At 45.4% G+C, this 14085-nt stretch overlaps 2 protein-coding genes across 3 annotated transcripts in view; both read right to left on the bottom strand.

Moving 5' to 3' along the window:
* The window catches only part of il1rapl1a (interleukin 1 receptor accessory protein-like 1a), a gene marked incomplete at both ends in the record, with an annotated part of 249055 nt that extends 239143 nt beyond the window's left edge, over window positions 1–9912 (bottom strand). Inside the window, one exon of the mRNA XM_083777221.1 lies at window positions 9831–9912. Coding sequence (XP_083633347.1) covers window positions 9831–9912 — 82 coding nt within the window. The remainder of the gene's footprint in view (window positions 1–9830) is intronic.
* Window positions 1–14085, bottom strand: part of LOC310866873 (filamin A-interacting protein 1-like) — a 493882-nt gene that overhangs the window by 275376 nt on the left and 204421 nt on the right. The gene's annotated exons all lie outside the window — the stretch shown is intronic.

The raw sequence follows: 14085 nt of genomic DNA, 5'->3' as shown, positions 1-14085 counted from the left end.
TGGACAAAAATGGCAGATCTACAAGCTCACAAGCTACAGTTGAGAGCTTGTAGATCAGCTATTTTCGGGGGCGCAACCCCAGCACTCATTAGCTAGTGGAGATGCGGTGTAACGACATGGATTTCTAAAACAAATTTGTTCCGCACAAAATACACGTGTTCACGTTCAGGAGACTGAATGCTGCCTTTCCGCTATGGCATGGAAAGGAGTGGCAAAAATAGCAGACCTACAAGCTCGTAGCGCGCCACTCGGTGGCGCGCTACGAGCTTGTAGATCTGCTATTTTCCAATAGCTAAAGCACGACGTGATGCTAACACCAAAATGCGTTCCCGGTCAGAATGGGCTAATGACTTCACAGTGTAATGCACGTATTGCGCTGCCATCGTATCTCCATATTTCACCTTTTCACATTCATGTTTTTTTTTAATACATATGTACTGTATATGAACGGCCTAAATTATACATTGTGGTGTGTGTGTGTGTGATATAATGTCATCATGGTTAAAAGTGGTCACCTGTAAGTAGATTAGATGTTTTATAAATAGGCCTATTTAGCCTGCAGTGAAAAGTATTAACACAATCCAGGCCGGCTTAATTAATGAATTAATCCCCTATCCCCACGCTTTTCCCCCTTTCAACCCTTATTTTGAAGATCCAAAACACCACAACCGGAACCGGATGTTGACTTAATGGTGCGTGTGTGTGTGTGTGTGTGTGTGTGTGTGTGTGTGTGTGTGGTCGGATTAGGTGTTGATCTCTCGCTTAGCCCATGAGAAGTACAGGCTGGCGCCCATTAGAGCGACCGCTATGCTAATCCTTGTTCCGACCAGCAATGCCAATCAATTAACATAGCTTACGATTATTGTATTAATGTGTTTAACACAAGAGCATCCGACTAAATAATAACCGGCCTGTTCTGAGATCACAACGATGTTCCGACATCCTACAATGATGACTCGACTGGCTGAACGGAATTATTGATCTCCAGAATGAGAGATCTCCAACTCTACCTTCAAAACTCTTCACAGCACGGGGACACCTGACAGCAGGACGCATATACCTCTCCCACAGACTTCCATATATGGAGCCGGCCACCAACTCTACATCTGACCTCACGGAACACCAGATTAATAGTTTTAAAGGCCGATTCATACTCCTATTTTACCGCTGTTTCGGCGCTGTAGTGCCGAAATGATTTTGGCTCGTCAATACGAGTATGAATCAGCCCTAACTCCTGCTCCTTAAAGGACCACTTCACCACTTTTCAACCTACAGTATCTTCATATAATAGGTCCTCACTAATAATCATGATAAAATGGCACGATTTTTTTCTACTCAGTCTGTGTCTCATAGGAGGGCTGTGGGCAGTTTAGAAACCGTCTTCCAGTGACATCATCATTAGGCAGATTTTTTTTAAACAAGATTTTTTTTACAAAAATGTTTAGATTTTCATTATTGTGAGAACGATGGCTTCCATTTTTGCATTGCAACTTTTCAGGACTAGAAAGCCTGCAGTTTCTATTAGCTTGTATTCCCCATCGATGATGTCACTGGAAGACGGTTTCTGAACTGCCCACAGCCCTCCTATGTGCCGTATTAAGAAGCTCTTTTATTTCAGCGCGACCTTGCCCGTATATAGGGCGACTTAACTGCTACATAATAGGCACACTGTGTGCTGCCATTTCCTGCTGGGAACATCAGGCGGCGATGCCCAGTGTCAAGAAGACAGCGGGCATGTTGACAGCGGGGCTTATGGGGCGACTAGCGTATGCTACATTAGCCCCGCGAGTCGACTCACAGTCGAGAACACTCCGTTGCTCGGCTAGGCACTCAAACTGTTACAATTAAGCTCACTCTACGCCAGTCTGGGATGGGTTTGGAACAATCGGGGGCAGACGTGACTCATCAGCAGCATGTGGCGCACGAGCACAGCGAGCCAAAGATGTGTACTGTTAGTTAGTTGTGCAGAATGCATGCAGTCACTGGTGTGTCTCGGGGTCCGGAGTGGTGTTTTTTCACTGCAGCTTGCTCACTCATCCCTACAGGCTGTGTTTAAAAGCCATTACTCTGGCTTGCAGCAGGGCCTTGGATGTGTTTAGTGATGTGTATTGTTTGGCTCTCGTGAAATTTTCGAGTTCATAAATGGAGCATTTTCTCTCCGTCTGTCACTGGGCCACTATTCTTTCTTGATCATTAACCACTTTTCACTGCATCCCCTTTTGTTCTTCCGTTGCTTTGTGCTCGCCATAGCTTGCCTTTATACTCTTTTGTAAATGTGATTCTTGCTCACTCCACACTGCTCTCCCTCTCTCTCTCTCTCTCTCTCTCTCTCTCTCTCTCTCTCTCTCTCTCTCTCTCTCCCTCTCCCTCCCTCTCTCTCTCTCCCTCTTAGACCATCGACCATGGGCATGACATTGGGTTGAGTGTGTAAATGGCGGCCACCTCTCTGTCCTGACAGTCCCGGACCATATTTAACATTCCTCAGTGAGGCTTGCGGCCTGCCTGCCTGCAGCAGCCTGGTAATTGGGTTTGTGAGCAGCCTGAGCGCCCAGCTAAAGAGTCCCTGTCTTCCCTCATTACAGGGCCCGGGGTCTTTACCGGCCATGGAGCCCCGGCAGTGAGAGAGAGAGAGAGAGGACCAACTGCTTGGTTTTTTTATTTGACTGGGGCCATGCGGGTCCGGGGCAGAGGAGAGGCGACTGGAGCCTGACGGATGGACCCTGACGGCTCATCTGTGCTTGGGAGACCTCTTCTCCTGTCCCTGGGAGTAAATCTCACACCGTGTCAGCGCGGCCTTGGAGTGTCCGGGCATATTGAGCGGTCAGACAGAGCGGAAACACTGAGGAGCACACACTCTTATAACCATACATGTAAGTAGACTGAGGAGCACACACTCTTATAACCATACATGTAAGTAGACTGAGGAGCACACACTCTTATAACCATACATGTAAGTAGAGTGCATCGCTTTCGTCGCCAAGAGTTGCGTTTAAAGCTGTGTTTAAATATGTACCTTCATCATAGTAGCTCATTTACTGAACTTCTATTTTTCTCTGTACAAATTCAGAGAGATTGATAGTGCTCCCGGTGGGTTTAAAAAAGATAAACAGCTTGTCGTACCAAAACGAAAGCACGCAACCATTTTGACAGATGGTAAATCTGGTGGCAGCTGAAGGTAACATTCATTTGGGTATATATTTCATACTTTAGCATTTGGGACAACTCGTGAAATATGAAACATATACCTATACTTCAAGCTGCTGTTTATCCATCTGGGAATGATCCATGATAAGCTTCATCTACCGTTCTGTCAATCTCAAGTGGTGTTTGTTGTGTGTCACTGATACAGCACTTAGCTATACCCTGTCTGATTGGCCCAGTGAAATTAGATTCTCATTTGCCTAAAGTTTGAGACAATCTTTAACATTTTGATGGTTTCCTCGCCCGCCCTGCCGTCAATCACCACCGATCATTTTGTGCAGGCCAGGTTTGCTGCCCACTTCCATTAAATGAATAGAAATCACACTCGTGTGAAGTGCTCTATTCATCATACATCATCATACATCGCATTCCCAGTGCCCAGCCAATCAAATCATCACAAAATGTCATTCCGCCCAATGAATTTTGGCGTCTTCACTTTTAGCCTCAATATGTACTTTCCTCAGCCAATCATCGCTATGGGGTGATCAGCCAATCATATCATCGTGTTTGTGATCACACATTTGGGAGGTGAAGCGGCGAACAGTCGACGCCAGCGTCCTCACTTCCCACATTCACACACCAACCGGTGGCAACCACTGGAGGCAAAGTGGGGTTCAGTGTCTTGCCCAAGGACACTTCGACATGTGGACAGGAGGAGGAGCCGGGATTCGAACCGCCGACCCATGGATCATTGGACGACCTGCTCTACCTCTTGAGCCACAAGCCACCACCACCACAAATCACCTCGCTCCGCCATATATGTGTATATATATATGTGCACCAATGTGGGCCACACACGTGACCTGTGCTTACATGGACACACATTACAGCATGTGCATACACACACACACACACACACACACATACACACACACACACACACGCATGCATGCTCCCCTGCAGACCCCCAACCTAAAAAACCTGCAACAACAATCTGCCCCAATTGATATCCAATTGTGTGTCCGCAGGTCATTAAAACCACCAACAGTGTCGAGGCATACAGAAGGAGAGAATAAAGAGACCTACGCGCTCCACGAACACGGAGGAAACTCATTAACTGGAGTAACCGGCAGACTCTGGATCGGATAATTATAGGATTTCGTAGGGCTACAAACTCCGGGAATGCCGCACCGGACAAGGAGGGAAGGAAAATCAATTGAAAAGCAGCTTTATCCGCCGTCTCCCGAGGGCTAATCAAGCAATTGCAGCTGATCCCCTCGCTCTCAACCATTCAAGGTTAAAGAATGGAATTCCCCAGTTTTATTCCCACACCCCCATAGAAAAAGAATAGTGGAAATTCCCATAAGATTCTTAAACCATTTTGACCCGGGAACGATTCTGCAAATGTCTTCTAAATCCTGACTGTTTTCTTGAAAAAGCCATGTTTTTCTATGTCAGTCGTTCTCAAACACTTTCATGTCACTTTTCATGATTCTTCAAAAATAACAGACCTACAAGCTCGTAGCGCGCCACCTGAGCTTGTAGATCTGCTATTTTTCTATAGCTAAAGCACAACATAATGCTAACACCAAAAGGGGTTCCCACCCAAAATGGGTTAATGCCACACAAACACATTATTAGGAAACAAAACAAAAATGGTCTCTTTGTCACCGTCTCTCTCTCTCTCTCCCTCCCTCTCTCACAGTCACTCACACGCGTCTTCAGTATCGCTCCAGACGTTCTCTGCCATTGTTTGTTTTCTCCAGAAAGTAGGCTACTTAAGAAGAACCCAGCCAGCGAGTGCACAAAACAATTTCCCCCGTTGCTTGTATAAGCTGCAAAAGGCGAGCGCCGTTTTCCCCACATTTTGCCGGGGCGTGCATCCGTGTGTTTAATTAGGGGTCACAGGAGTTTGAATGCTCAATCTCTTTCACCTCCCCAACATATGAAGACAGATGTCCCACACCTTTGAACCAGAAAACAATTACTCACCGGAGCCTCGCTTCTGCCGATTAATCACCGGCACCGCCAGCACATTGCATGTCACGGTAAACACGCACCTGTCTGATACGTCAACTTCATCCTGTTGACTGCCCTGATGTGACTAGCATACAATTAAAGCTGCATGTCCCTACCTATTCACTCCACTAAGAGGGAACCCCAGCTGGGCTGTAAGTAAGGCCTCATTCACACCTAAAAGACACCTGTCTTGTCCGTGTCTTGCCTTGTCCGTGTTTAATGGCCGCCCCCAATGCATTTCCAATGGAAGTTCTCGAAGGAAACTACTAGATGTGCTTAGGTATTTGTTGTTTTTCGGTTCTCTGAAAACCGTTCTGGTCCAATACTGCACGCACGCACACACACAGTAGTTATATTATACACTTTATAATATGTGTCTATTGTGTCTATATAAGAGATATTACTCCATGTGGTAAAATATATTTATGTTTGCCACCACCATTTATGTTGTTGTGTACAGTGTGTGTGTGTGTGTGTGTGTGTGTGTGTGTGTGTGTGTGTGTGTGTGTGTGTGTGTGTGTGTGTGTGTGTGTGTGTGCGTGCGTGCGTGCGTGTGCTGGTTGGGCCCATCGTAAATTACATAGTGAACAGATTATTAGGCAGCTACACTTTGGCATTCAAGAGAGCGACCCCTGGCGTGCGTGACAAAGTGTTTATGCTTCAGATTATTAAACGTTTTAACAAGAGGGTGTCCGAATCCCTTCCTGCTTCCATTTATAATGGTCAGGCCTCGACAGAGAGAGGAGTCTGAGGGTGTCCGAATCCAGTCCTGCTTCCATTTATAATGGTCAGGCCCGACAGAGAGAGGAGTCTGAGGGTGTCCGAATCCCGTCCTGCTTCCATTTATAATGGTCAGGCCCGACAGAGAGAGGAGTCTGAGGGTGTCCGAATCCCGTCCTGCTTCCATTTATAATGGTCAGGCCCGACAGAGAGAGGAGTCTGAGGGTGTCCGAATCCCGTCCTGCTTCCATTTATAATGGTCAGGCCCGACAGAGAGAGGAGTCTGAGGGTGTCCGAATCCCGTCCTGCTTCCATTTATAATGGTCAGGCGGCTCAGGCCCGACAGAGAGAGGAGTCTGAGGGTGTCCGAATCCCGTCCTGCTTCCATTTATAATGGTCAGGCCTCGACAGAGAGGAGTCTGAGGGTGTCCGAATCCCTTCCTGCTTCCATTTATAATGGTCAGGCCTCGACAGAGAGGAGTCTTCCAAAGGGCCATTAAGTGGCCAAACTACCCAGTGACACTCGGTCACCTTTGACCCGACAGAGAGGTAGCGGTATCGGCTCCACGGCCATCAATATGTGACCGCGGCACCCAGAAGACCCACTTGATTGATTTGATCTTCTGTTCCGTTCTGTTTGGAATCCATACTGGGATCCTCCAGAGAACCACACGACTACTCAACACTTGTGCATCAGCGCACAGGAACATGCTTGAGGACACACACACACACACACACACACACACGCACACGCACACGCACGCTCGTAAGTACATGCGTACCTGCATACAATTGGAACGGCAATTTAAGGACCCCCATCTAAAACGAGATCATACATCTCAAGGGGTTTATCCTTTCCAATAAAAGGTACATTATTTATACAAGTGTGCAAGGCAGCGCAAGCATTAAAACCTGCACAAGCTCACCACTTAATTCTGACCGGGCACCCATTTTGGTGTTAGCATCATGTCGTGCTTTAGCTATTTAAAAATAGCAGATGTACAAGCTCATATCGCGCCACCGAGTGGCGCGATACGAGCACGCGTCCGCCTCGTTGACTGCTGGGCGAGCGCTGGCGCTTTGGCATTGGGGGGGGGTCAGATCAACATGGAATGAATTCTGTACATGGCCATATAAGGAGCATGTCTTGAGTGTACACAGGGCTTGCTGAGGCCAGATCAACATATGGAACGTCAGAACAGGTCAGCTCCATACATACAGTATAATGGAGATCTACGGGTGGTAGCGGGGACATTCTCTTGAGTCTACAGGGTTTGATCAGGGCCCAGTATAGGGCCGGGCCTTCATTTCCGGGCCTGTTGAGAACTCTAGCCGGGCGCGGCTGCACTAGTGACTTTGGGGCAGGCCCGTCTATAGTTTGAATGGACAGGTATCAGTCAAAAGGGAGACATCGAAGAGGAAGGATGGATGGGGAAGGATCATGTCAGAACAGGTTCTGACATAAATCCATATATGGAGATCTGAGGTCAGATGTAGCGTTGCTGTCCAAATATTGACGACCTCGGGGATCTCCATATATGGGCTTAACTGCGACGGCAGTCGCATTTACATTACTATGACATCAGGGCGATGTCACGATGACCCGGGCACCATATATGGGCGCTGACGTCACGTGATGTCACAATGACCTGCAGGGGGCTTAAATGCAAGATTCCAGAGTAAATAGCGACCTGCGGTCGGCAACAACTGTGATTGCACGCTATACCGTTACTGTACAATAAGCACACATGCAGTGTGTGGGGGCGATGGATAACTGAACAAAGAGACGGTAGTTTCTCCCTGTGTTACTGTACGCCTCCTCTCCGTGTAACAAGAAGAAAAGAAAGCAATTAAATGACCCAAGTAGTCATATCACTTGAACAGATAATGAGAATGTGACTCATTTACTGACTGCTAAATTGCTGAATCAATGATACTCAATTGATCTTTTTTCTTTTTTTAAGGAGCCATAACCCATTCTGACCTGAGATCAGATTCTATAAACGTCTTCTACATCCTGACAGTTTTATGATAAAGTTATGTTTCTATGTCAGTCGTTCGTCGATTTTTCAAAAATAGCAGACCTACAAGCTCGTATCGCGCCACTCGGTGGCGCGCTACGAGCTTGTAGATCTGCTATTTTTCAATAGCTAAAGCATAACACGATGCTAACACCAAAATGGGTTCTTGCCCAGAATGGGTTAAGAGCCCTTCTATAAGGACAATTTCACAGACATGGATTAAAAGCACGTCCCGTGCAATTTGTCATTCTGTTTCATTTCACCGTAGTAGGGCTCCGGCAATTACAGATATTCTTTTTTTTTGGGTTGAGTCATTAAACTCAATGTGTATTAAAAAAAAACACGTATACGGTATTTGCCAAGCATCATAAACACGGTCACAGTATCCTATATACGTCGTATGGCAAAAGCATATGGTATATCTATGACTTGATCATTTCAGACACGTAACTGTAGCTTAACTTACTCTGTTAGTACAGCTGGACGACGATGGGGAGAGGTCATGCGGGAATACCATCTCCACTGTGCTACAGCACGTCATCTAGTTGGTAATCGTACACGTACAGTATCTATTCATTATGCTGCTCAAGCTCTGTAAGGTCTTCCCGTGGGAAGGTTCAACCTGCCTGGGCCTCATCAGTTTGGTGGTACTATTATACATGCGTTTGTTTAAACTTGTCTGTATTCATCATCAATGGCCGTCTTCCCATGAAGGCCGTTATAGCCGAGGCACATTATTCATAGCTCGGTTGCCCTTTTTGCCCTTTTCAATATGTGTCGCTTTTTCTGTCTTTGTTATAAAAGCTTTAGCTAAAAGGTCAGTCTTTAAAACCTCACACATGTCTCTGCTCGACACGCACCAACATAGACGGAGGCACCCGCACACATGCACACGCACACGCACATGCACACGCACACGCACACACACACACACACACACACACACACGCGCACACACACACACACACACACACACACACACACACACACACACACACACACACACACACACACACACACACGTTCCTGGCTTCCTGCATGCATGGAATTAATTCTTGAATACTGCTGGCCTCGCAGATAATTTCTGCAGACGAAAATTGAAATGCAGGCCCTGCTCTTGCATTAATACAAATATTAGGTGATGAGGTGGCCTGCCTACTGGCAACTAGACAGAAATATGTCGGCATATTGAGCTACACATAAATAACAACAGAATGCAGTGTGCAAACCTCTTTTCATATTATTTTAACACACTAACTAACTACACGTCTGCAAATCTATTCATGTCACGAACTACGTTTCTGCTTTCAATATTCTCTCTTGTATATTTTCCCTTTTGGAACTTTTTTTGCATTTTCTCGCAAACCGATACTCAATTTGCCACTAATTAGAACCAAAAGAATTTTCACATTAACCGTCAATGACCCAAATGCTGAACGACTTGCTTCATTCAGTAGCAAGCTGTCATTCTCTCTGTGGAGGATTATACCTGCCTGGCTGTGCCAGAAACCTCTTATAAGTGTCTCCACATTTTTCACCTTTCATGTATTTCTTCGTAATTCAACAACGTCCTATACTTCATCGTACAAGAGTGTCGCACTGAAGTCGTGGAAATTAAATAGCCAATCTATCTAATTATATCGGCTATTTTCACTGAAAAAGATAATTATTATTTAAAAAATTACACATTTTGGACGTACAAGGTTTCCACCTGACAGTGACAATATACCGCACGCACACACACGCACACCTAGAAAACTCATCAGAGTACTGCCCACTGAAAATGACTCTGCGAGGTTGAATGGCACACACACACACACACACACACACACACACACACACACACACACACACACACACACACACACACACACACACACACACACACACACACACACAGAGAGAGAGAGCGAAAAAGCTGTTACGTACCTGAGCCCCTCTTGGAGACTACCTTCACACTCTGGGATAGCGTGACGTAGAGCAGGATCAACAGAGGACTGGGCGGTCTCATCTTCCCCTGTCCTCACAGCCTGGAGGAGATCAGGAGAGAGAGAGAGAAGAGTGCCATCAGTCACTGTTTGAAGAAAGTATAGCCCCTTGTCTCTGCTGACAAGAGAAAGTCAGTGAGGAAGACGTAACGCAACCAAACACACTGTATCAAAACACCATTTTCCAGACCCCCGGGGGGGTCTTTGTTTTAATGATTTTGCTCTCGTGAATGCAATCGAGACAGGCTATCATAGCGGAGGATATATTTCATGGGGATACCATCCGATGCTGACGAATCAATAAAAGACATGATTACATGTGTAGGAAACACAATTTTTTTAATCGCCGGCTTCATTAACCCATTCTGAACGGGGACCCACTTTGGTGTTAGCATCATGTTATGCTTTAGCTATTGAAAAATAGCAGATCTACAAGCTCATAGCGCGCCACCGAGTGGCGCGCTACGAGCTTGTAGGTCTGCTATTTTTGAAAAAATCGAAGAACGACTGACATTTTTAGAATCTGATCTCAGGTCAGAATGGGTTAATCGGACCAGTGTGTGTCCAGTGGAAACCTCGTATGAATCTGATCTCAGGTCAGAATGGGTTAAAAATGGAAGAGACCACAGTTATGGGGAATTTCAAATGATCGCCTTGTGACTTACAGACTAGTCACGGCAAATCCCCTCCCCAATACACGTTCACAGGGGGCTCGTATATCCGAATAATTGATTAAGATGGTTCATTCTCTCTACCGCTCGCCATCTCGGGGCATAAAACTACTCATTCAACGTGTCGTCGCTGTCGGCTGTCAAAAACTTTTCAGTATTTGGGGGAAGAACAGCGTTCTCCAATGGATCCAACGTAGTTTTTATTTAGTAACAAGCTCTGTTTTTGTTGTTATAAAACCGAGTACAGAAAGACTTCACAACTTTAAACCGGGTGTCCCTATTTAGGGGGCATGTCATTATACACTTACAAAAACAGTGTCAACTTTACAACGCGTCGCGAAGCAAAGCAAAGCATGAGCTTCGAGATTGACTATTTTCATTACTTTTCTGTGACATAATATTGTAAAAGGCAATGTACCGGTACTTTTTTTTAAACTGCAAATATGAAATATGAGATAGAAGGTTTCTGCCTGATGCAGTAATTACCCTTCAATGCCCTGATGTAGAGATTTTATTTCAAATGAAAAATGTGCTCATCAAGGAACAGTTGTGCTTATAGATGTTGGTCTATATTATATATGCCGTATATAAATTGTATCCACACCAATGATGGGAAGTGAGGAGAGAGACCAGAGTTGGGGTCAGATCCACTGCTCAATCTAACTTATTTTGAGAAAGAGGAATACAAGAGCAAATTAAACCGGCGAAGCAGAAAGGAGAAGATGGAACCCTGCAGGCCTTTAGCCCATTTAGACCTGAGGACGATTCTACAAATGCCTTCTAAATGCTAACAGTTTTCTGAAAAACTCATGTTTCTATATCAGTGGTGCTCAAACCTTTTCGTGTCGAGGACCCCCAGAAATATATGTAATTGGCCACCGACCCCCCCATCTGAAAATATGTTGTTCCAGCGACGCCCCCAGAAGCAAAGATTTGAGTTAAAAACGTTCACTCCGATATATTCAAAGATTTTTTTCAAAAAATAGCAGACCTACACGCTACTACGAGCTTGTAGATCTGCTATTTTTCAATAGCTAAAAGTATAACGCAATGCTTTAACCCATTCTGAACGGGCACCCATTTTGGTGTCAGCATCATGTTATGCTTTAGTATTTAAAAATAGCAGATCTACAAGCTCATATCGCGCCACCGAGTGGCGCGATACGAGCTTGTAGGTCTGCTATTTTTGAAAAATCGAAGAGCGACTGACATTTTTAGAATCTGATCTCAGGTCAGAATGGGTTAATCAGACCAGTGTGTGTCCAGTGGAAAACCTCGTATGAATCTGATCTCACGTCAGAATGGGTTAAAACACCAAAAGGTGTTCCCACCCAGGATGGGTTAGAGATCGAGGGACCCGACCATGGCCAGAGAGAGAGAGCCTCAGCCAGGAAGGGACCTCTGGAACCTGTGGCGAGTCACGTGCGCCACAGATTAGCATAGCTAATGAAAGGAGCCTCTCTCTCCGTGTGTGTGTTTACATGACACTCGTGAGGCCCGCCGTGAAAAGAAGCCTTTCTCTCCCCCTCAAGGCCATTCTTCTAGGGGGAAACGCCGCTCAGCCGAAGAAAAAAACCCACCTCTCTGCCAATAACTTGCTGGCAAATGCCACAGCTGAAGGATTGGCGGCTCTTTGTTCGACTAAAAGGGCCTTTAAAACACGCTCGCGCGATAAGCTCGTCAGGTCCTGCAGGAAAATGTGTGTTTTTGGCCATGGTTGTAAAAAAAAAAAAGAAACCTGCTGTGAGTTTTATGGCTGCCGTGCACGCACACACAACTCATCAACGTGAGAAATAGAGCCCCAACGAGGTTGAAACCCTTTAGAGGTCGGTGTGGATATTTGGAGTCGTTTTTCATTATGACTTATTCTCCTTTCTACACATTCTGTAAGGTATACCAGACAATACAAACATTGTATCTTGTATCTTTTGGGGGAAATATTTGTCCAATATGTATGAACATGGCGTAAGAGCCAGAGTGCATAGGCCTATACATGGAATAATAGTAGCCTTTAATAAATAAAAAAGAGAGACCGATTCGTGGAAAAAATTAAGTGAAACATTAACCTGCCTCTTCCGTTATATAGGAACTGGCTGGCCACAGTTTGACTTGCCGAGCATGTCCTGATGTATAGGATAATGGGAGCACTTTATAGCTTGCTGATTGGCTGGGCTGTTGACTGGGCTTGCTGGTTAGCTGCCCGCTGAGAAGGCCTGAGAAGTTCTCTCTGTCACGGTGCGATCCAAGAGGACAAAGTCAGCAATGCCTCGTCGTGTGTGTCTCCATGCTTGTCACTCCCGGCCAGCCATGACATCATCAGCCTCCTGTCCCCTCACACAGAGGGCCATTGTACACCCCCCCCCCCCCTACCCCAAGCATACCTCACCTTCCCTCACTTTTTACCCCATTCTGACCTGAGATCAGATTCTAAAAATGTCTTCTACATCCTGACGGTTTTCTGAAAAAGCTATGTTTCTATGTCAGTCGTTCTTCGATTTTTCAAAAATCGAAGCTTGTAGATCTGCTATTTTTAAATAGCTAAAGCATAACGTAATGCTAACACAAAAAGGGGTTCCCTCCCAAAATGGGTTAAATAAACTATATTGAGATTATTCAGGGTCGTTGAAATTGGCATATTGAATACAGTACAAAAGCAAGGCATTAAAAAAATAAAAAAGTGGGTCTTTTCCTCACAGTGTTATGGTTTCAGTTATTGTTTGAAGACCACCTCTCCCCGAGATGGCCTCCTGGTGAATCACCATGGCACTTATCATGGTGTTCCAGGTCTTGTCAACAACAACAGCCCAGTAAAAAAAAAATCCTGCTCCATGACATGACATTTGTTTCCATTAAAAACTCCATACGTAACAGCATTATAAGTGACACTAATATTAAAACCAATTTGAGACCTCTGGTAGTCTATACTAGCAGGGTGAGTCTCATCTTCCTTGCTCTCCTTTCCCCCAGTCTCTTCCCCTGAAGGAGAATTCCTTTATTTGTAGTTGTTACGTCCCCACCAAAGAGGTCCAGGTGTTATTTTGTGCAAAAGCGCATAATTGGCTATTTCCGCTACCATAAGACCTCAATGAATTGAATTGCATTGAACTGAATGGGGCGTTGTGCTAATTCACTTATTTCCATCTTTTTTTTTATATATCCTCTCTATAAATAGTATCCCAAGCGGCACACTTTACTAATTATTTTGATGGAAATAAGCGAATTAGCTTACCCATTGAGGGCTTATATATGGGGAAATAGCCAATAATGCACTTTTGCACAAAATAACACCTGGACCTCTTTGGCGGGGACGTAACGACTACAAATAAAGGTAAGAAAGCCTTCTAGCATGGAATTCTCCTTTAAAGAGGTTGTAGCTGCCACACAAAAAGCTGCTGCGGGCAAAACAAGAGAGCCACGGAGGTCAGCCTAGTTCTCCCTATGAGTATGTATCCACCCTCCTGAGGTCAGCATAGTTCTCCCTATGAGTATGTATCCAGCCTCCTGAGGTCAGCCTAGTTCTCCCTA

This window comes from Protomyctophum parallelum, assembly GCF_964188405.1.
Source record: "Protomyctophum parallelum genome assembly, chromosome: 11".
Taxonomy (NCBI): Eukaryota; Metazoa; Chordata; class Actinopteri; order Myctophiformes; family Myctophidae; genus Protomyctophum; species Protomyctophum parallelum.
This window is presented reverse-complemented; position numbering and strand designations above follow the sequence as displayed.